Genomic DNA, 22240 nt, shown 5'->3' on the forward strand with positions numbered 1-22240 from the left:
TTCAGGTAATCTTCTCCACAAGCCCCATAAAAAGGAAAGAGAAAATGCGAGTTCATTCATATGGCTACTTTAAATGCGGTCTGCCACCGATGTGTGTCTCCTTCGAATGGAAAGGGTTGGGTTTGAGTAGCTAGATACAGGATAAAGGGCAGTAGGTCCCTTTAAGGATAGCTTCAGGGCAAAGCTGAAGGAAGGGAGGCCAAGACTGGGGAAAATGCTCAGACGTTTTAAGGACTGTTTAGGCCAAGAATAGAATAAGGAATAGACAGACTGCTTGCCTAGACATTTTCTATAGGTTAAAAATGAACAAATATTGGAAATTGCATATGATACAACTTAATACAAAAGCTAAAGAGTGCTCAACTATTTGGCTTCTGGGTTTGTTTGTTTTGTTTTCAATCTAATGTATGGATCTTCCAATTATTAAATATAGAATAAATGTGGCCACCACAGAACTGAGGCTTGTGATAAGACAGAAAATAAAAAGACAGGCTACTTCATGTGCAAGACCAGACAGATCTTAATCCACAGCAATAAACAGACTAAAGCTCTTAGTTTGTGCATGCTCAGAATTGTCAGGTGGTAGGGCCAGGGCACCTAGTCAGAACACTTTTTCAAATCGCTCACTTTTCAGCTGTTCATAGAGGTGATCTGGTAGAATAACACCAAACCACTGCCATCAATTCAATGCCAACTCATCACTGCCACCAAGTCGATTCTGACTCATAGTGAGCCCTAGTGGCATAGTAGGTCACACACTCGGCTTCTAACCACAAAGTCAGCAGCAGCCTTTCCAGGAGAAAGATGAGGCTTTCTACTCTTTGTAAACGTTTATAGCCTCGGAACCCCCCAGGGAGAGTTCTATTCTGTTATGCAGGGTAACTATGAGTCAGAATTCCAATCCATGGGGGACCCTATATATGGCTGCTGAGGCTGTAAGTATTTACAGGAGCAGATAGCCTCATCGTGCTCCTGTGGAGCACCTGGTGGTTTCAAACTGCTGACCTTGTGGTTAGCAGCCCACTGTGTAAGCTATTACCCCACCAGAGCTCGCTATGAGTCAGAATTGATTAGCAGTGCAGTGCTTACCTGACAGTGCTACCAGGGCTCTATTCGATCCCTAAGTATTGGTGCTTTGATTTCCCCTTCTATCTGATGTCCAGTCATTTTATTGGTGGTGGCCATACAGTCGATTCTGGTTTGCATCGATGCCATGTGTTCATAGGATCTTCAAGCTTGTAACCGGGCAGTACACTGGGTTAAAATGTTGGGCTGGCAGCTCTGACATTGGTGGTTCAAAGCCATAAGCAGCTGCTAGGGAGAAAGATGAAGCTTTCTGTTCCCTTAAAGCAGCAGTTCTCAACCTGTGGGTCACAACCCCTTTGGGGGTTGGAACGACCCATTCACAGGGGTCGCCCGATTCATAACAGTAGCAACGAAAATGATTTTATGGTTGGGGGTCACCACAACATGAGGAACTGTGTTAAAGGGTTGCGGCATTAGGAAGGTTGAGAACCACTGCGGTAAGGTTTATAGTCTTAGAATTCCTATGAAATAGTTCTACTCTGCTATAAAGTGTGCTCATGAATTGGAATCAACTTGATGGCAGTGGGTTTGAGGGTAACCTTACAGAAGCTGATCATTGTCTTCCCAGGTGCCTCAGGGTGGCTTGGAATCACCCAACTTTGCAGCTAGCAGTTGCTTGCGCATACACCGTTGGTGCCACCCAGGAACTCCTAAAGATGGGCTGACTATGAAACGCAGCTCACTGTTCCTGCGCAGTGCACTCCCTTCCCCCTCACTGCACCCAGAGTTTTGCTCCCCTGCCCAAGTTTTCCTGGGGCTCTTTAGGTCCCCTGCTGGGTTTTTGGATGGTAAACAAGAAATGGCATCCTCTGGTTGGCCCCCTTCCCTCCCTAAGTCTTTTGTCTCAGTAAAGGGGGCTTCTGGGACGCTACTTCTGATGTCCTAGCATCTGCAGGGGAACACCGTAGAACAAGGTCAGAAGTGTTCATGACCTAACTCCCAGGGGTGGGACAATTTTTCAAGTCCACACAAGAGAACTTGGAGAGCCACTTGGTCCTGTGACTATGACCGACCCAGTGGTTGGAAAGAGCCTTCTTTACCCAGCCAGGATCTCTTTCAGTTCATACATGTGGCTCTGAAGTAACATTGAAAAAAAATTAAAGGATATTATTGAGATAATGGTGATTTCACTTGTTTGTAAAAATATATTTATGGTACTTGAGTAATTTTTAAATTGTTGTGAGGGACAGGATTGGCTCTTCCATCTGAAAAGTATGCCAACCCTTGCCCTAGATATATGCTCAACATCTGTTATATTGAGAGATGATGGAAGACAATCAGGTCTCAGAAAATTCTAGTGATGTTAAACTGATTCTGGTTTAATGCAGGGGAATTTTCTGCAGTGATAGAAATATTCTCTCTGTACTGACACTGTTCAAACACAGCAGCTACTAGCAACATGTGGCTATCGTGTACTTGAAATGAGCTTAGTGTGGAACCGAGTTTTTATTTCATGGCAATATAAATGTAAGTAGTTGCATGTGGCTAGTGACCGTCTTAACGGAGAGCACAACTCGATGTCTCAGGGACCGCTCCTTCTCACAGATAGACTACTCAGGCTATACCTGTCACCCCAACTTTGCTACAAATCTAACTCTTGGGCCAGTGGCTGCTACTTCAGTAATGCCCATGGGTAATTTTCATTCATCAGTAAAGAAAACAATGTACTTTCATTTAGGTCATTTGCAGACCACACTTGGAGAAATGTAGAACTGCTACTTGGTGACTTGGTCGTTGGCTTCTGTAATAAGTTGGCTCATCTTATGTACATCAGAGCCACCTGGAGGGCTGTTAGAATGCAGATGGTTGGGTCCCACTCCCCAAGATTATGATTCAGTAGGTCTAGGATGAGTTCCAGGATTTTGCTTCCCTAAAAAGCTCAACTGTTAACCTAAAGTTTTGTGGTTCAAGTCCACCCAGAGGTACCTCAGAAGAAATTCCTGATAATCTACTTCCAAAATATCACCCAATGAAAACAGACCCATTACAAAAGAAAACATTGAAAAGATAATAACAACCCCCTACTTCCAATATTCACTTACTTAAAAGCCTTGTTTTATTGACTTCACTGGAGAATTCTACCAAATATTCAGAGTAGAGTTCACCTCAAAACTACTCATAGTATTTCAGAATGCAGAAAAAGAAGGAACACTGTCAAATAACACTGATACCAAAGCTAAGTATGGACGCACACCACAAAAATATTACAGGTCAATATTCCTCATGCATATCGATGTAAAAACTATCAAAAGAGTTATAACTGAAAAATCAGCAGCATATCAAAAATAATACGTCATCACCAAGTGGGATTCATACCCATTATGTAAGTATGATTCAACATAAAATCAATCAACATAGTCCACCACATAAATTAAACAAAATAAAATCACATGCTCATCTTAATTGATGCAGAAAAAGCTTTTGATAAGGTCCAGTACTTATTTCTGATTAAAAATAAATAAGTAAGGGAAACACACATGGTTTAAGCCTCCCGTGAATCTCCTCTGACCATAGACCAGGGATGTGAATAGCTTTGCTATCATGCACAGTGCATTTTTAAAGTAGACTATTGCAGATGCAGTTAGGTTAAAATTAAATACCTCATCATTTGATTTCCCTTTTGACTCATTTTAAATATTTCAGTTTATTTGTTTCTTTTCTTTTTGATTTAGGTTTTTCTCTGTTTCATTTTGTTATTGTTGTTTTTTGTATGTTGTTCTATATATGAAGTCCAGGATAGGTAAATCTATAGATGCAGTAATTGGATTAATGGATTCTTGGAGTTATGGCAGGGGAGATTGGGGAGAAATGGGGGAGCTAATAATAATGATTACAATAAATAAGAAAATGTTCTAAATTTTTGTGGTGATGATTGTACAACACTTTTTCAGTAAGATTGTACTATTAAACTGGATTATATGGGAATTATATGCCAATACGACCTCTGAGAAAAATAGGAATAGAAGGGGAATTAATAACAAAGAGAATATGTACAAAACAAATAGCCAGTATTATTCTCAGAAGAAAGGCTGAAAACATTCCTTTGGAAATGGGAACCAGACAAAGATGCCTCTTATTACCACTCCTATTCAATATTGTATTATAAATTCAATAAGTCAATAAAAGGCACTCAAATTGGCAAAGAAGAAGTAAAGCTAACCGTATTTGCAAATAGGAGTAGCGATACCATGAGGGTAAGGGTAAGGTCAGGGTATACAAGAAAGGTAGCAGTATACAAGATCAACATACAAAAACAGCTGGATTCCTCTACAACAAAGAGAATATTAAAAAGAAAATCAATATATTTTACAATGGCTCCCCCAAAGATAAAATACTTAGGAATAAATATAACTAAGGATATAAAAGACTACATAAAGAAAACTACAAAACACTACTGAAAGAGACCAGAGACCTATGTAAATGGAAGAAAGTATTATGCTCAAGGATAGGAAGACTTAACATCTTGAAAATGTCAATATTACCCAAAGTGATGTATAGATATAATGAAATACCTATCCAAATTCCAAAAGCATTATTTAGGGGCATGGGAAAAAAACGAATTACCAACTTTATATGGAAAGGAAAGAGGCCCTGTATAATATGTAAAGCATTATCGATGAACAACAACGTAATAGAAGGCTGTACACTAAATGATCTCGGAACATACTTTACAGCCACAATAGTCGAACCAGCCTGGTACTGGTACAAGAGCAGGCACTGAACCTGTAGAAAAGAGGTGAGATCCCAGACCTAAATCTATCTACCTATGGTCAGCGGATCTTTAACATAAGGCAAAGGCTTCTATTGATTTATTAAAATTAATAAATCATTTTATTAGGGGCTTTTACAGCTCTTATAACAATCCATACATCAATTGTATCAAACACATTTGTACCTATGTTGCCATCATCATTTTCAAAACATTTTCTTTCTGCTTGAGCCCTTGGTATCAGCTCCTCTTTTTTCCTTCCCTCTCCCACCAGACTCCTCCCCAGCCCTTGTGGACCCCTGATAAATTATAAGTTATTATTATTTTTATATCTTACACCATCCACAGTCTCTTTTCACCCACATTTCTGTTGTTCATCACTCTGAGGGAGGTGGGGTTATACATTGATCATTGTAGTTGGTTCCCGGTTTCTCCCCCTTCTGCCCACACCTTCCCCCTACCCTCATGGTATTGCTACTCCCATTACTGTTCCTGAGGGGTTTATCTGTGCTGGATTCCATGTGTAGAGCTCTTATCTGTACCAGTGTACATGTTCCAGTCTAGCCAGATTTGTAAGGTAGAACTGTGTCATGAAAGTGGGGGTGGGTGGGGAGGAAGCATTAAAAAACTACAGGAATGTTGTATGTTTGGTCGGTGCTATGCTGCACCCTGACTCATTCCTTCCTTGTGACCCTTCTGTAAGGGAATGTACAATTGTCTACAGATGGGCTTTGGGTCTCCATTCCTACCCCCATCGTTTGCATTGATATATTTGTTTGTTTGGGGTCTTCTGATCCTTGATACCTGATCCCATTGACCACCTCGTGATCATACAGGCTGGTGTGCTTGTTCCTGTGGGCTTTGTTGATTTCCTGATAGATAGCTGCTTGTTTAACTTCAAGCCTTTAAGACCCCAGATGCTATATATTTTTTGGCGCCATCAGCTTTATTCGCCACATTTGCTAATGTACCTATTTTGTCTCCAGCGAATGTGTCAGGAAGGTGAGCATCACAGAATGCTGGGTTATTAGAACAAAGTGTTCTTGCGTTGAGGGAATACTTGAGTAGAGACCCAATGCCCATCTGGTACCTTAATACTTAACATTTAAATATATGTACATATACCTATATCCCTATCATTATGTATTAATATATTTACATATCTGCATGCCTGTATCTAGACCTCTATAAATATCTTTTGCCTTCTAGTTATTTCCTCTCTCCTGTCTCACTATCATGTTCAATCTTCATTCGACTCTCAGTACTTTCTCTTGGCTACATTGCATTTAATCAAACCCCACCAAGCATTCTACGCCCTCCTTGCCATCGGTTTCATATCTCTTATTTTTCTCTTGCTTCTGGGTTTGTTGGCTCCCCCTCCCTTTCTTCCACCTCCTCCTTTCCCATGTCCCCCCAGAGCTCCATAATTTTCTACTCAGGATTGGTTATCCTGTCTATCTTATATGGATAGACATGAGAAAGAGAAAAAAGAAAAAAAACCTATAAATAGTTCCAGATCATTCTGCTGACCCTTCTGAATGTTTTCCAGCCGGATCTGGTGAAGTACCATGCCCTGCCCACCGATTCCGAAGTCTATTTTCAGAATTCCTTGGGGATATCATTGCTTAAGGGAAAGTCTTTTAAACGAGGGAGGAGACTATCTCTTCATAAAATGATGTTAGGAAAACTGGGATATTTAGCTATAGAAAAATGAAAATATGACCATACCTCACACCATATACAACAGTGAACTCAACATGGATTAAAGACCTAAATCAAAGACCTTCATGCTAATTCTAGCATAAATAGAATACCAAACAATTAAACATGCACAAATAATATAAGATAAACTAGATAAATGGGACCTATTTTTATGCTCATCAAAAAGACTTCTTCAGGAAAGTAAAAAGAGAACCTACAGATTGCGGGAAAATTTATGGCTATGACATTTCCCACAAGGGTCTAATCTCTAAAATTTAAATAATATTTCAACACTTTAACACCTCAAACACAATTCAATATAAAAATAGACAAAGGATATGAACAGAAACTTCTCAGCAAACAATACATTCACGTGACTAACACACTCATGGACAAATACCTGCCATCCTTAGCCCATTTAGCCAATAAACCAACACACTGTCATAAAATAGATTCTGACTTATAGTGTTTTGGATCTCTGAGGCTGTAAATATTTACAGGAGGATACAGCCTCCCCCGCCCCCTCCAAGTAGCAGGTGGTTTTGAACTTCCCACCATGTGGTTAGCAGTCAATTGCTTTCTCAACAGCATCACCAGGGCATCATTAACTCAAGAAAACTCAACTCACAGCCATCAAATCCATTCCCCATGCATAGTGACCCTATAGCAGTGGTTCTCAACCTGTGGGTCACAACCCTTTTGGGGGTTGAATGACCCTTTCACAGGGGTCGACTAAGACCATATTTCCGATGGTCTTAGGAACGGAGACACTGCTCCTCTATCCGTTTCTAGGTGGGTCCGCCCACATGCAGATACACCCACATATGGGGTCACCATAACTTGAGGAACTGTATTAAAGGGTCTAGGTACTAGGAAGGTTGAGAACCACTGCCCTATAGGATAGGGTAGAACTACCCCTGAGGGTTTCCAAGATTATAATTCTTTATAGGAGTAGAAAGCCTCAACTTTTCCCCAACAGAGTGGCTTGTAGTTTCCAACTGCTTACCTTGTGCTTTGCACTACAATACATAAACCACTACATGATCAGGGCTCCTTGGGGTATCATTAAACTCAAACTCACTGCTCTTGAATCAATGCTAACTCACAGCGACTCTGTAGTCCTGGTTAGAACTGCCCTAGTGGGTTTCTGAGACTGTAACTCTTTATGGGAGTAGAAAGCCTCATCTTTCTCCTGAGGAGCAGCTGGTGGTTTCAAACTGCTAACCTCATGGTGAGCAGTCCAACCCATATTGGAGATATGTAAATCAAAACTATAATGAGATGCCATTTCATTGAACCAGTGAAAAAGAATTGAGAACCCAGATATAAATCCAATTGTGAAAATAATGGAACTAATAAAAACAAAACAAAGCAAATGTTGGGCAAGTTGTAGAGACATTAGAGCTCTTATACACCATTAGTAGGAATGTATAATAGCACAACCACTATGGAAAAATATATGATGTTTCTTTAAAAAGCTAAAAAAGGCATTTGATCCAATAATTCCACTCTTAGTTATCCTCAACTTACATAGACATATACACTCCCATGTTCATTGCAGCATTGTTCACAATAGGAAAAAGTGGAAAACAAGGCAAAGTGTCCATCGATGGATGAACAAACTCTGGTACATGCACACAATGGAGTACTACACAACAGGAAAGAATAATGCCGAATCCATGAACCGTATCACAAAATGCATGAATTTGGGGGGACATGATGCTGAGTGAATAAGTTAATTGCAAAAGGAAAAATATTGTATGAGGCCCTTATGAAAAATAAAAACAAGAAAAGGTTAGACACAGGAAAAACTAAAACATTTGATGGAATGGGAAGGTAGGGAAAATGACTAACTCGATAAAAGACATGAGTTCATGGTGAAGGGAAAGGCAATGCACAAATTGGGGGAAGTCAGCACAACATGACCAAGGCCAAGGAAGGCCCTGCGAGGAATGCTAGCATAAAGGGCATGGATTACACCTGAAACACAGCAAAACATGTAGAAAGACAGACAGACAGAAAGAATGACAGAAAGAACGAACGAACATCATATGTAGTGCAGAGCTGTTCTAAAGCTACCTACCATGCTTTGAGAACCACAACTTTGAACCAAGCTCTTATCTCATAGGCTGGTTTCAGAAACTCAGTTTTTGTCCTAATCCTTCACACTTGGGTCGTTTCCTTTATCCCCTTCCAAATGTCGTCGGTTGCTGTTGTTCCATGCCGTTGAGTCGCTTCCAACTCATAGTGATCCGATGCACAGCAGAAGGAAACACTGCCGGACCCTGCACTGTCCTCACAGTTGTGGCTGTGTTTGAGCCCATTGTTGCAGGCACTGTGTCAGTTCATCTCATCAAGCATCTTCCTCTTTTTCACTGTCCCTCAAAGTAACCTGGCTTATTTTAGCCAAGAGACTTTGACTGCCATCAATTCAGCCAGCAGTTGAGCCTAAAGTAAAACCCGGACCTCAAGTACCTGTGACCTCGCTTCCAACTGAAACTCAAACTCACTCCCTATTTCTGAAATTCTGCAGTGCTACTTCCTCAATGTCACAACTCTTCTTCACCTTTTTGGGTACCTGTCCTTCAATTTCTCTCCAGGTGACCACCACTGGGGGCTTCCTCGTATTACTTAATGCTACAACTTGCCAAACACTTCTTTCACTCCAGTGTCCTATCCTTATCCTCCCAACTGGGCTGGTCCTTTGCCAGCTGAGCTCCAGGGATAGCACACCAAAAGTATTGAGTACCTGCCAGGGGATTTGACCTGGTTTGGCGCTTACTCCACCAACAACACGAGTGAATTCTGAACTTGAAGTAGTCTCGGTGATATTATCCAACATTATTTCAGCTTCAGTAGAATTTTCGTCGTCTGGAATGTGAAGAAAATCCTGAGAACGAGTGTTTGTTTGAGGAATGTTTGGGACAGAAACTCTTCCACATGGAAATGGCACTAAAATAATAGAAAAAAATTAGTATTCTGATATACTCACTGGCAAACAGAACATGTATTATGAACATTGAGCAACAGGTCCATCCTTGTCATTTCTGAGAAACAGGGCCATCAATATTCACACAATTGAATCCATAAATAGGGTCTGAACCTAAAGGTTGATTGTATTCTTTTCATGGAAAGTTTTCAAACTCTTCATGAGAAGAACTTTTGGCTCAGGAATCCACATCATTATGGAAATAGAAAAAGTGTCCCAGAACCAAATTTGGTATGACTTTTATAAAGTCTAAGGACTTTCTCTTTAGTTAGCTTACTAAAAACACTTTTAGTCCCAAGTGCTCTCCCTGAATAGGGCTCTGATGATGGGTGCCAGGTCACCTGTGAATTAGAGTCCGTTCGAAGCCAACTGGCAACTCTAAATAGGTAAATGGAATGCCTCTGCTTTCTTTTTAACAGGCTTTCTTCTGTAGACCAGAATGTCTTCCAGATACCAAAACAGACCTTCCAGGTATCTGTTGGGGATGAGTCATTGCGATGTAGTTACTTTGCTGTACAATAGTAACCACACGGAGTAGTAATATGATTATTATGACTACATCTCCCCAGGATCTGGTCTCATTTTCATCTTTGGTCGGTTTGTTTCCTGAAGAAAGGAAGAGCCTACTGACACATTGGGATCTATCAGAAAGGAAATTTGTAGTCAAGCCAAGCCACCTCATATTTCATTTTCATTTCTTACTTTTTCCCCTAGCCACATTTCTTATAACAGACATTTCTATAGCAACCAGCCACAGCAAAGTATCATGAAGACAGCGTGTTGTTGGGAAAACAGGAAATCTTTTCAAAATCCTTATGTATAAGTATAAATCATCAATCATAGCTAGAGAAAAGGGACCATTACTATTGAAGGCAGATAAGCTTATTTGGGATTTGGCCTACTTAATTTGCTAAAGCATGAGGTGATATTCAATATAACACAGTATTTTGAGGGTAGGTATTTCTATAAAAGTATGTATATATTTTCCTTAGAAAGGTTTGTAATGGTGTATATTTCCCTTAGAAAGGGTTGTAAGGGTTTAACCATTGTAATATTCTGCCTACACTGGCTGCTTGGTGTCAAAAGATAAAACCTTTATTTTCCCTCTTCCCAAGGAAGGCTAGTTTTCAGGAAGTGTATGTCCAGAAAGAGGTCAGAAGGGCAGTTGGTGACCTGAAAACATTAAAACCTTTTCGTTGTACTTGCAGCATCTGCACTCCTGGCTTCTAGTCCTCTCTTTAATTTCCCCTGCCTGGTGCAATGCTGAGACAGGTATGGAACTCAGTGTTGGCATGTGGCATGCTGTAATGTACCAATTTAATAAGATATCAGGCTTTGGGGAGGTAAAAAGAAATTACATCTGGCTTACATTAAACAGAGGGAGCCCTTGTGGTCTCGTGGGTTATGAGTTGGGCTGTTAACTACAAGATCAGCAGTTCAAAACCACCAGCTGCTTCATGGGAGAAAGACCAGGCCTTCTACGCCCATGAAGAGCTGTAGTTTCAGAAACCCATAGGGGCAATTCGACCCTGATCTATAGGGTTACAATGGTTCCAACTCGATTCAATGGCAGTGAGAGGTTTTAACATCTAACAGGCCTCTCATTTAACAAACAGAATTGACCAAGCAGCATGTAAATATATATATTTCAAAATTTCTACCACTTTCATTTTGAGAGAAGGGAAATGTGAGTGTGGAGTGGAGCTGTTCTGGACACAGCAGTCAGTTGCCCATGTGCTGCCATAGTTGACAGGATTGGGAAATATTCCTGTGTCCTTTGCTGGGGTTGATCAGTCCGGCAGAACGTAAAACAATTAGATCGTTGTTGGAACCCTTCTGACACCAAGCATGGACGCTCAGCCTGCAACTCAAGGAGATGAAGCATTTTCATCAGAGTAAACCGGCCTGATCCTGAGTGGATCAGGCTTAAAATTCACCATCCTTGAACAAGCAGCCTATCATTCCATCAATCATGTGTGGATCTTTGATGGTTCAGTATCACTACATTAATTTGACTTAATGAATCACAGATAAGTAAGGGGGGTGGCTTCAAAAAGTCCATGGGGGAAAAGCCATTATCTTTTCATTTGTGATATCAAAGGCAGAAAGAAAAAAATAGTAACGCTGGCTAGGCTTAAAAGAACTGAGGCTGTAGACAATTCCAGAATTTATCTCGACAAGGAAGCTGAAATTTGGGAGATTAGTTTGTCTATTTCAAGCAACCAAGCTTGTCTCTGATTTAAGAGGAAAGTTGATAGAAGTCAGCATTAAAAATTTGTTGGCTAGTTGAAATGTTGAAGGCGCAAATACATATTTGAAGGACGTGTCTTTAAAGGCTTTAAAAACTTTCAATGTTGACCTGCTGGTTTACAAGACGTTTGGTCTTCTGCAAGTTGATATCCTGTAGTACAGGAACAAAGAGCCTTGTTATCAGCACCTGTGTTGCAAAACTGATGGCACCCGCCATTCTTAAAGCTGCACGTTGCATCTGAAAGAAAGCAAAGTCAATAGTAATAGCATCACTTCCCATGCATTTCTAAAAAGTGTGTGCAGCTTACTGGCTCATGCATGGGTCCCAGATAAGTTGGGGGCATGCATGGTGGGAAACTTGACAGCCTTCAGTTGAAAGGAGAAAAGCAAACCAAACTCATGGCCATTGAGTTGCTTCTGACTCAAAGCGACCCTCTGCAGGGCAAATAAAATTCTAAATGTGGCCTAAATGGGATGGCAGTGATGTACTTGGCTGGAAGTTAAAATGAATATGTGGGCTTTGTGTTGGTACTAAGAAGCCCTGGTGGTGCTGTCGGGTAAGCATTGGGTTGTTAACTTCAAGGCTGGTGGTTCAAACCCACCAGCCACTCCATAGGATAAAGAGGAGGCTGTCTGCTCCTGTGAAGATACACAATTTTGAGTCAGAATCGACCTAATGGCAGTGGATTGTTGAACTTTTCATAAAGTGAATGCTTGGTTTTCTGGATTGAAATTCATCCTCCCCATAAAAAAATGTTGACATCTAACCCCTGTACCTGTGAACATGACCCTGTTTGGGAATAGGGGCTTTTTTGTGTGTTAGGTTACTCAATTAGGGAGGGGTCCTAAACCTCATCTCTTTTGAGAGGTTTCTTATACAAAGAGTAGACTGGAGAGAGACCTACACACAGAGAGGGAAGATCGATTCCATGTGGTGACACACATATACCTACAGGCCCAGGAACTCCGAAAGAGACAAAGAAGGCCTTTCTAGACATAGTTTCTGAATATAGACTTACCATTACCTCCACTTTAAGAAAATAAATTTCTGTCCTTCAAAGCCACTGCTTAGTGTTATTTTGTTATGACAACTCTGGGAAACTAAGTTAACCTGTATGAACATTGAGCAGGTCGGTGCATATGACATCACCTACACCCGGAGCTCACCCAGCGCACCTTCCATATCATGGCATCTTTCTTCCTTCCCAAAGGTAACCATGACCCTGATTTTTAACCAAATGGTTTACGTTTGCCTGCCTGTGAATCACCTGATATTTATTCTGCTTTTCATTTAATATCTTATCTGTGGGGTTCTTCTATGGTTTTTTTTGGTAGCAGTAGTTCATTTGTATTATTGCATAGTATTCTATTGTATGAATATAACTGCCTTTATCCATCCATTCTACTGTTAATTTAATATGTTTCAGAACCGGCTTCATGGCACATACTATTAATGAATGTTTGGGTTGCTTCTAGTTTTTGGTTCTTATGTATAATGCTGTAATGAGTAGTCTTGAACCTATCTTTTGGTTATAGGCATGCGTTTTTGTTTATGAGTGGAATTATTGGATCATATGTTTAGATTTAGTAGAAAGTGCCAAGAAGGCTTCCAAAATAATTGTACAAATTTATCTTCCCCTGTTGTCATTACATGACAGTTCCATTTGTCAGAATTATGGATTTCAGATACCTTCTTCCACTCTGTGACTCGCTTATTCACTCATAATGCCTCTTGTGAAAGAGAAACAGTGCTATCATATTGGCTCCAACTCATAGCAACCCTGTGTACAGCAGAAAAAAACACTCTCCAATTCTGCGGTTTCTTCATAGTTGTTGTTATGCTTAAGCCCAGTTACAGCCACCGTGTCAATCCATCTCATCAAGGGGCTTCTTTCTTGATGACCTTCTGCTTTACCAAGCATACATGTCTTTCCCCAGGGACTGGTCCGTCCTAATAACATGTTTAAAGTACCAAAGATCAAGTCCCATCAATCTTCCTTCTAAGGAGCATTGTATGTTCTTCTGGTGGTCCATGGTAACTTTCACGATCTTCCCCAACACCATATTTTAAATGCATCAATATATAGTTTTAATATTGTTCAGTTTATCCGTCTTTTGATTTATAGTGAGCACCATTTGTATCCTTTTTAAGAAGTCTCTTCTTACACTAGGATTGTTAATATATCCTCCAATGTAGTCTTTCAGAAGTTTATTGTCCTGCATTTCATATTTAAATATTTAATCCACTTGTAATTGATTATGGTATATGGTGTGAGGTGGGGAGCCAAATGTACTTTTTCCATATGGATATCTAATTGAATCATCACTTGTTTTTATTGAAAATCCAGCCATTGTCTTTTGCAGCAAAGTGACACTTCTGTTTATTTAGATGTGATCTCAATAACAGGAAGTGGTATGATTGTTTGCTTGTGGTCTGGGAGCTGTTTGGTTAAGAGAAATACGTTCTACTCTTGGGCTATTTCTATCTCTAGAGCAACACAAGAGCCTAATATGTATATGACACCTTCCCTCTTGTCTGGATGCTCAACATACATGCTCAACACCACAACTTTCTACAGAGCTGTTTAGTTGTCAATGCAATTATGTTGTTCTTAGGTGTCAAGTCAGTTCTGACTCACAGCGACCCTATGTACAACAGAATGAAGCACTGCCCAGTCCTGTGTCATCCTCACAATTGTTCCCATGTTTGAGCCCCTTGTTGCAGCCACTGTCAATCCATCTTGTCATCCCTCTACTCTGCCAAGCATGCCAAGATCCCATCTACCTCTTAAAAGCTTTTTTCCTCCTCATCTTACTTTCCTGTTCCTCTCCCATCAAAGTCTGCTTCTTTTGGTGTGAAACTCATTCTTGTGATCTTTTTCTTTTATAATAGTTGTCTCATATAGTATTTGTCCTTGTGAGAGTGACTAATTTTGCTGAGCATATTGTCTTCCATGTTCGTCCATGTAATTATTTTCTATTTTGTGACCTGATGTTGTTACTCTGCTTTGTAAATTCTCACCTCTATGCTGTCAATGAGGCAGGATGAAATCTATAGGATTAGGCTGTATCTTGAGTCAACCTCTTTTGAGATATACAAGGTGTTAAACAAGTGAGCAGTGAGCCGGTGGACCTGATTGCCATCAAGAAAGAGGAACTGGGAGTGGGGTCTCTGTGCTGAGGAACTCCTAGACCCAGGGGAAGATTGACAGCAAGAATCTTTCCCAAGAGCTTCTCCTATAGTTGGTGCTCTGAATGCAGCTTCATATGATGGGGACATGTCATCAGAAGGGCCTGTCTCTAGGGAATGATGCTTGTGAGGATGGTCTGGGGCAGCATGTTGTTCTGTTGTACCTGAGGTGGCTATGCATAAGAACCTACTCCATACCATCTAACACCGCCACCACTAGCAGCAGCAGCTGAATAATTCATCCAATTGGTTCTCCTTTCCTTACTGTATTGCTCCTCTGTCCCTTACTCTTGCTTCTTAGGATTGCCCCTCCTAATACATATGCCTTTGTCCCAAGCTCCTTTTTTTCGGAGGAATCCGGGTCAAGAAAGTGACTTTGGAATGTATCAGAACATTTTCAGCAAATATAATCTTTTGAATTTTATTTTATGTCTACTATCACAGGCTGTGGAGCCCCAGCGGGCTCTGTCGGGTTAGCATTGGACTGATAGTCTCAATGTTGGTGGTTCAAACCCACAAGCCATTCCACAGGAGAAATATGAGACTGTTTCCTGAATCGACGTGATGGCAGTGGGTCTGGGTTGTTTGTGTGTGTGTCTGTCATAGACTAATGAAATCAATTTGCGTTACCTATACTGACAATTCCATGAATAAAGCTAGGACTCAATGCCATGGAGTTGAGTCCGACTCATGGTGACCTTGTAGGACAGAGTAGAACAGCCCCTGTGGGTTTTTAAGATTCTAACTGGCTACAGGAGTAGAAAGCTTCATCTTTCTCCCATTCCAGGAATAGAGCAATACAAAGTGACTATTGCCAAAGTCTGAATTTGAACCTTTGTGACTAATAATTCACTAAGTACGTGACCCACAAAGGGGTCCTTTGGCCCATTTTTATTTATTTATTGTGTTACGACTTTTCTGCTTACTAATGATAACAGCCCTGGCTCCTTTCATGCTACTAGCTATCATTTTGTTGCAACAAAACAATAAAGTGTTCAGCCAAATCAAATACCAGTTGCAGAAAAAGTGTTCAGTCAATACGAGATTGAGATTGGTTAAATGAGGTACGTGGACGAGGCAGGCTAATTTTGACCAGGGCACTGACAACAGGAATTCAGGACCTGGTGTTGTTTTCCCAGTGCTTATTTTAAATCCTTGGCGGAGTAACCAGATCTGTCTCTCATTTTCCATGTCTGCCATTGCCCAATGGCCCCTCGCTTGGTTTGCAGAGATGATGGGAAATACTGTTGTCCTATAAGAAGTCTTTTGGTCGCTAATAAAGGGTTTAAGATTTCCAAAATAGAATCATAGCACAAAAATTTCCAGGGTAGAGTTTTCTAGGAATATATAGGATAGTGTTCTGATGTGTAAACAGAAGTTTGTTCAGAACATGCTTTGTTTTTATAAATTTATCACAAATATGCTATTATTTTGCCTTAGTTCAACATCTCTCTTTTTCTACCCCTCCCCTATCATTATAAATAAGACAGTAGTGTCTGTGCCATGTTGGAAAAAAGACAGAAAGAACAAAAGAGGGAGGGAGGAACAGAGGAAGGGAAAAAAGAGTGTGTATATGCTTGTGTTGAATTTTATGTTCTTCCCTCTTGACTATGCTGTGGGAAGGTAACCTTATGTACTTTAGAGGGGCAGGAAAGATGAAGTTCCGCCTGAAAGGGAGTCTGATGTCATATGCAGCTGTGCCCATACAGTGGCCTTTATTTGCGCCAACCCACTAGGATCGAGTCCATTCTGCCTCGTGGTGACTCTCTGGAGGACAAAGTAGAGCTGCTCCAGAGGGTTTCCGAGACTCTAAAACCCCGTGGGACAGACAGCCTCGTCTTTTGTCCTTGGAGCAGCTGGTGGGTTTGCACGACTGACACACTACTTAGCAGTCCACGACTTAACTGATGACCATCTCGCCCGGGCTCCTTCCAAAGGGACTCAGTAGGCGCTTAACGACTGTTCTTCTCACTAGAAAGCACGTCGTGACTGTTTGCACTTCTCTCTCCTGGAGAGAAAGAAGCCTGAGCAAGAAAGGAAAACCAAACGATTTTCCCAATGGAAGCCTCCCTTCCCTTCCCTGGCAGGGGGAGACCAGCCACTTGGAGCTGAGCTACTTCATCAACTAGGCGCCAGGCTCACGGCTGAGATTAGACTGGAGTTCAGTTTGAAGCAGGAAGCTGAAATGGAAGCTTGTCTGTGTGCTTTGTTTTGGCTAGTGTCCGCGACAAAGAGCTTTGTTTTAGAAAATAGATAAATTGTATTTCAAAACTCTACCATGCAAAACTCTGCTTATAATATAAATCCTAGCAGATTTTTTTTTTAAAACTACATACTCTGAAAAGTGAACTGATTCTTATTGTGACTATGTCTCTTGCACACAGGTAGCTACAAGGAAGGCTTTCTAGGGCATCCTTTGGAAAGAGGTTTCTGTGCATTTGCCCAAACACACACAGGCTATGCTTTTCTCCGAACACATCCAGTGTGGGACAGCTGTCCATTTCATCCCCATGTCATAATGACAGCACCCCATTCCACGTGCGCCCAAACCAGTTACCATGGAGTCGCTTCCAACTTCTGGTGACCGCATGGTTTGCAGAGTAGAACACAGGACGCTCTACGTTGGCTATTTAGAAAACACCTCAAGGAACACCGAGGAGCCCTGGTGGTAGTGGGTACGCATTGGGCTGTGATCCATCCCTATGGTCAGAAGCTCCACAGGAGAATGACTGGGCATTTGACTCCCATAAACAGTGTCAGTCTCAGAAACCCACGGGGGTCGCTATGCGTCAGCATAGACACCATGGCAGGAAGTGAGTCTACGAACATCCGTTCTGTGAACTTGTCAGGCCTATTTATGGGAGAATTTCTTAGAAGTAGATTGTTTGGGATTCACATATGTATTTTTGAAATGTTCATAAATTCTGCCGACTTAGCATTCCAAAAAGTTGTACCAGCTTATCCTCCCACTGGCACTTGTGGTAGTTTTGCCAAATTTCTTCCAAGAGTTGTCTACACCCAACAGCCTTTGAAGGAGGATCCCTACATTGTTTCTGAATGAACTGAGTGCAATGGAGTTTGGGGAGGCTTTAGGAGGATGGCTGGGGAGAGCCATGCGCCTTAGGTGTGACGACAATGGTCACATGGGTAACAGTACAACTGCAGGGACCTGAACCAACTACAGTGTGGGGACTTAAGAGGAACCGATATGGTGCCAGCTGTGGAGAGCACCTTCCATTTGCAGCGAAACCTTCTCTCCACGACTTAGGCTTATCTTGACGTTCCTCAGGGTGGCCCGCCTCCTCCTTTCAAGTGTTCGTTTCGAAGCTCGATAAAGGCATTCGGGAATGTTTAATGCTGAGCGCCGCCCTCAATTATGCTTTTCCCCATGTGCTTCTCCGTCTTAGCAGGGACTCATTGGGTTAGTCATTCCCTCAGCTCCTGTACTTATATTAGTTAAGTTGCTAATGAGTAACTACTCCACAGATTTCCATGGGTTTTTATAGTAGCAGGATCAACTTAATCCAGGTAAATCTGAATCTGAAATTATAACCGTTCAGCGCCTTGGAGTGATTACGACGCCCACAGGCAAGGCAACCCTGGCATCCGTCTGTTCTTGCTGGCTGGGGATATGGAGTTTTGTCCTGGGAAACCTGAGGGAATTGGTGGGAGTGGTGGGGGTGGGGGTGTCCCAGCCAGGTGTACACTTCATCCACCATTCACTCTCTTTGCTATTTTAGAAAAATCATTTAGATCTCAAAGGCAGGTGATCAATGGCTTCCTGTTCCATGCTGAAAGGATTTCTGAGCAACTTGACAGGTGATGTTGCTTCTTTTCCCCAAAAGGCCAGGGGAGCTTCTCCATTTCGTGTGGGATTAGGCCTTCTTTATCCATCCATCCACGGCAGGTTGCTGCAGTGCTCTAATAGAATCCTGCTAATTTGTCCTCTTTGCCCGTAGACGTGTACCCTGGGGTGTGAAATCCTTTCCGTTGGATCATATCTCTGCATTTCTGAGTAGAAAGAATCCTTCATCAGCACTGCAGGCTTTTCAGAAGCATAGTGCCAATTATATTGTGGCTGCAGATAATAAACAAGGGGAGAAATGATTTGGGGTGTGGGCAGCTTCAATTTCCAAACCCTCAGGAAAAATGGTCAAAAACCACTGGAAGAGCTCCATTGTCCTTTCATTCCATTTTCCATGAAGTTTGGAAACCCTTTGTATTATTGGCGTAAAGCTACACGCTGATTCTAGGTTTTCTGCCGAGCTTGCTTGATGCAATTAATCAGTATAGTCCAATTCGGCTCTGATTTCTGCCAACAGAATTAACCTGGGACGTGCTTTGTACTTGAGGTGCTGGTGGTTGGTGGGCATGGAGGAGCCTCTGATTCATGGCGACACGGTGCACAATGTTGTGTGCTTCTGTGTTGTCTCTGTGATCGTTGGGCTGTTTGAGTCTCTTGTTGCGGCCTCAGTGTACTTTGAGTGCCTTCCCTCCTAGGGGGCTTCTCTTCCAGCACTCTATTGGGCAGTATTCTACTTTGATCCACTCAGTTTCCATTGACTAATTTTGGGTAGGAGATTGACAGATCTTTCTTCCTCATCTGTTTTAGTCTGAAAGCTCCACTGAAACCTGTCTACCAGGAGTGACCCTTCTGGTGCTTAAAGTGCTTCCAGCATCGTAGCAACATGCGAGCCACCAGAGCACAACACATTGACAGATGGGTGGTAGTATATTTGAGAAGTATCAATGGGAGAATTGACCTTGTCAAATCTTAGTTCTTATTCTTAACTGAGTTCTGCTCATCTTAATAGCAATTTAGTCGTGAGTCAAAACAATGTTATGTATGGGTTCTGATCTCTGAGTGTGGAAATAAAGAGTATGAGGGTTAGAAATGTTGGGGCTTGGAGCCCCACACATTGAGGTTCAAATCCTACTTCTGCCATTGACTGCCTCTGTGATCCTGAGGTGGTTGAGCTGCATTCTCACATCTCTGTAGAATGGGAATCATAATAGCGCTGCTCTCTTAAAGTGACTGGAATTTCCAAACCACTTAACCCAAGTCACACTCACTGCTATTGAGTCAGTCAATTACGAGTCAATTATCAAGTCAGTTAGCAACCCTATAGGACAGAGTTTCCAAGGCTGTAAATCTTTAACGGGAGTAGAAAGCCTCATATTTCTTCTGATGAGCAGCTGTTGGGATCAAACTGCTCCTTTGCAGATAGCAGTCCTGTGAGCAATCTGCTTTACTACCAGGGCTCATTTATGACTTACTATTAGCTACAAAATATAATTTTCTTGATATAGTTTCTTGAGCTACCAAGAAGCCCTGGTAGCATAGTGGATTACAAGGTGAGCTGCTAAACCCAAAGTCAGCAGTTCGAAACCACCAGGATGAAGTTTTCCATTCCTGTAAACAGTTATAGTTTCAGAACCCCCCCTGGGGCAGTTCTACCCTGTCCTATTGGGTTGCTATGAGTTAGAATTGACTCGAGAACAGTGAGTGAGTGAGTGAGATTTTGTAAACTATGGTTATAGATGAAATATTCATAAGCTTTGAATGTTTATATCTTTATGAGAAAATTATGCTATATGGATATTGCATTTTTCTAGTTTCCTCTGGTTTTGAAGGAAATTTTTGGAATAACGAGTATTAAAACACAGTTACTTACCCAACTCACAGTTCTTTCCTTCAAATCCAACTTGGCACCAGCATTCATAGGCATTAATGTCATCCTTGCACATGCCACCATTTAAACATGGATTGGACTCACATTGGTCTCCATCTTTGAGACGGGTGAAGAAATTGAATTAGCAGGTCAATAGCTTAGAATGCCCAGACCTCCCTGTACATACTCATCGGGGAGGGGAATCTGATTATGGGAACAGCAGAACAGCTGACATGGAAGCCATGCCTAGAGGCATGTGATGTCCCTGTCTTCCTGTTTCTAAAAGTCACTTAAGCAAATGTTCTGAAAGTTAACATTTCCCTAGGAAATTGCTGGAAGGATGTCTTATACATAGTCTATGCAGAATGCAAGGGGAGAAGGAGAAGGGGAAGAACATCTGGGTATAGAAATATGCTGTATTAGGAATCATGGAAGATCTAATAACATTTGAAGACCTGTTATCTAGATGTCATACACAACCTGCTTTCCCATAGGTCGTGCAGAGTAAGCTGATCTGCTTCCTTGTATTGTCGTGCCCCTCTTTTAAGTATAGTAGGCAGTAACGGCCCAAGACAATAAGGAAGATGCCATTGCATTTCCTAATTCTTCTAGGTAGCATGAGGAAAAAAGTTCAATATACTGAAAATAACTATCTCCACCCACCCCCCCAAAAAACCCAAACGATCGCAATAATCGACGGATACCCCCCACACACCCCTTCCAGGGGGATGAACAACAGAAACCATGGGAAAGGGAGATGGCATTTGATGTAAGCTGAAAATAATAATAATTTATACTTTATCAAGGGGTCATGAAGATGGGAGTGGTGAGGGATAAAAGAGGAGCTGATACTAAGTGCTCAAATAGAATGTAAATGTTTAGAAAATAATGATGGCAACACATGTACAAATATGCTTGCTATAATTGAGGTATGGATTGTTATAAGAGCTATAAGAGTCCCCAATAAAATGATATTTTAAAATGATTCTGTAAATGTGCTTTATTTATGTATACATTGTCTATATTTCCATTCTACTTTTTCTGAAGAGTCCACATATACAGAGTTCTTGGAAGCCTTTGAAGACATAAGGAGGAAGAAAGAGGCAAGAGGGGGTGGGTCAGGATGAGGAGGGAACTTTAAGTGTGCTTTCTTAGTGTTGTGCCTCGATCCAGATGTCTAAGGAAGTGTCTGGAGAAAAGAATGAATAGAACCAAAAGAGAGACGGATGTACACTTAGAACTAAAACACAAACCAACAAATAAAGGGGGAAAAAATGGGAACTAGATCAGCAAGAAAGGATGAGAGAAATAGGAAAGTCAAAGAGAAATTTCTACTTGTGAGTCAACCTTTGAAGTAAAATTACCCAACATTTGTATTGTCCTTGCTCACCCACTCTCTCCCCTCTCAGAAGCATGTATGTCGTTTGCTTTCACTAAGGGATTAATAACCCTTTCTCAGAAATCATTCCTCTCAGAGAGAATGATTGCTATGAAAATTAGACCTTGTCCCCTCTGCCCCTTGATCCAATGTGCTTTTGCACAAACACTGCAATTTGTTCCAATTCTATGAAAACGAAACACGTTATCTCTGGTTCATTATTATCGATGTTCTGAACAGGTCTAAAAAATGAGCTACATTTGCA

The 22240-nt window shown here is 41.4% G+C and overlaps 1 protein-coding gene across 1 annotated transcript in view; it reads right to left on the minus strand.

Annotated features, from left to right (window-relative positions):
• Positions 1 to 22240, minus strand: part of F9 (coagulation factor IX) — a 42543-nt gene that overhangs the window by 9946 nt on the left and 10357 nt on the right. The window contains exons 4-6 of the mRNA XM_004713364.2: positions 20601 to 20714; positions 11845 to 11973; positions 9246 to 9448 (exon numbers count right to left, since the gene is read on the minus strand). Of these exons, the coding sequence (XP_004713421.1) occupies positions 9246 to 9448; positions 11845 to 11973; positions 20601 to 20714 (446 nt within the window). The remainder of the gene's footprint in view (positions 1 to 9245; positions 9449 to 11844; positions 11974 to 20600; positions 20715 to 22240) is intronic.

This window comes from Echinops telfairi, unplaced genomic scaffold, assembly GCF_000313985.2.
Source record: "Echinops telfairi isolate 266 unplaced genomic scaffold, ASM31398v2 ScPeMD7_20;HRSCAF=75, whole genome shotgun sequence".
In the NCBI taxonomy this organism is placed as follows: Eukaryota; Metazoa; Chordata; class Mammalia; order Afrosoricida; family Tenrecidae; genus Echinops; species Echinops telfairi.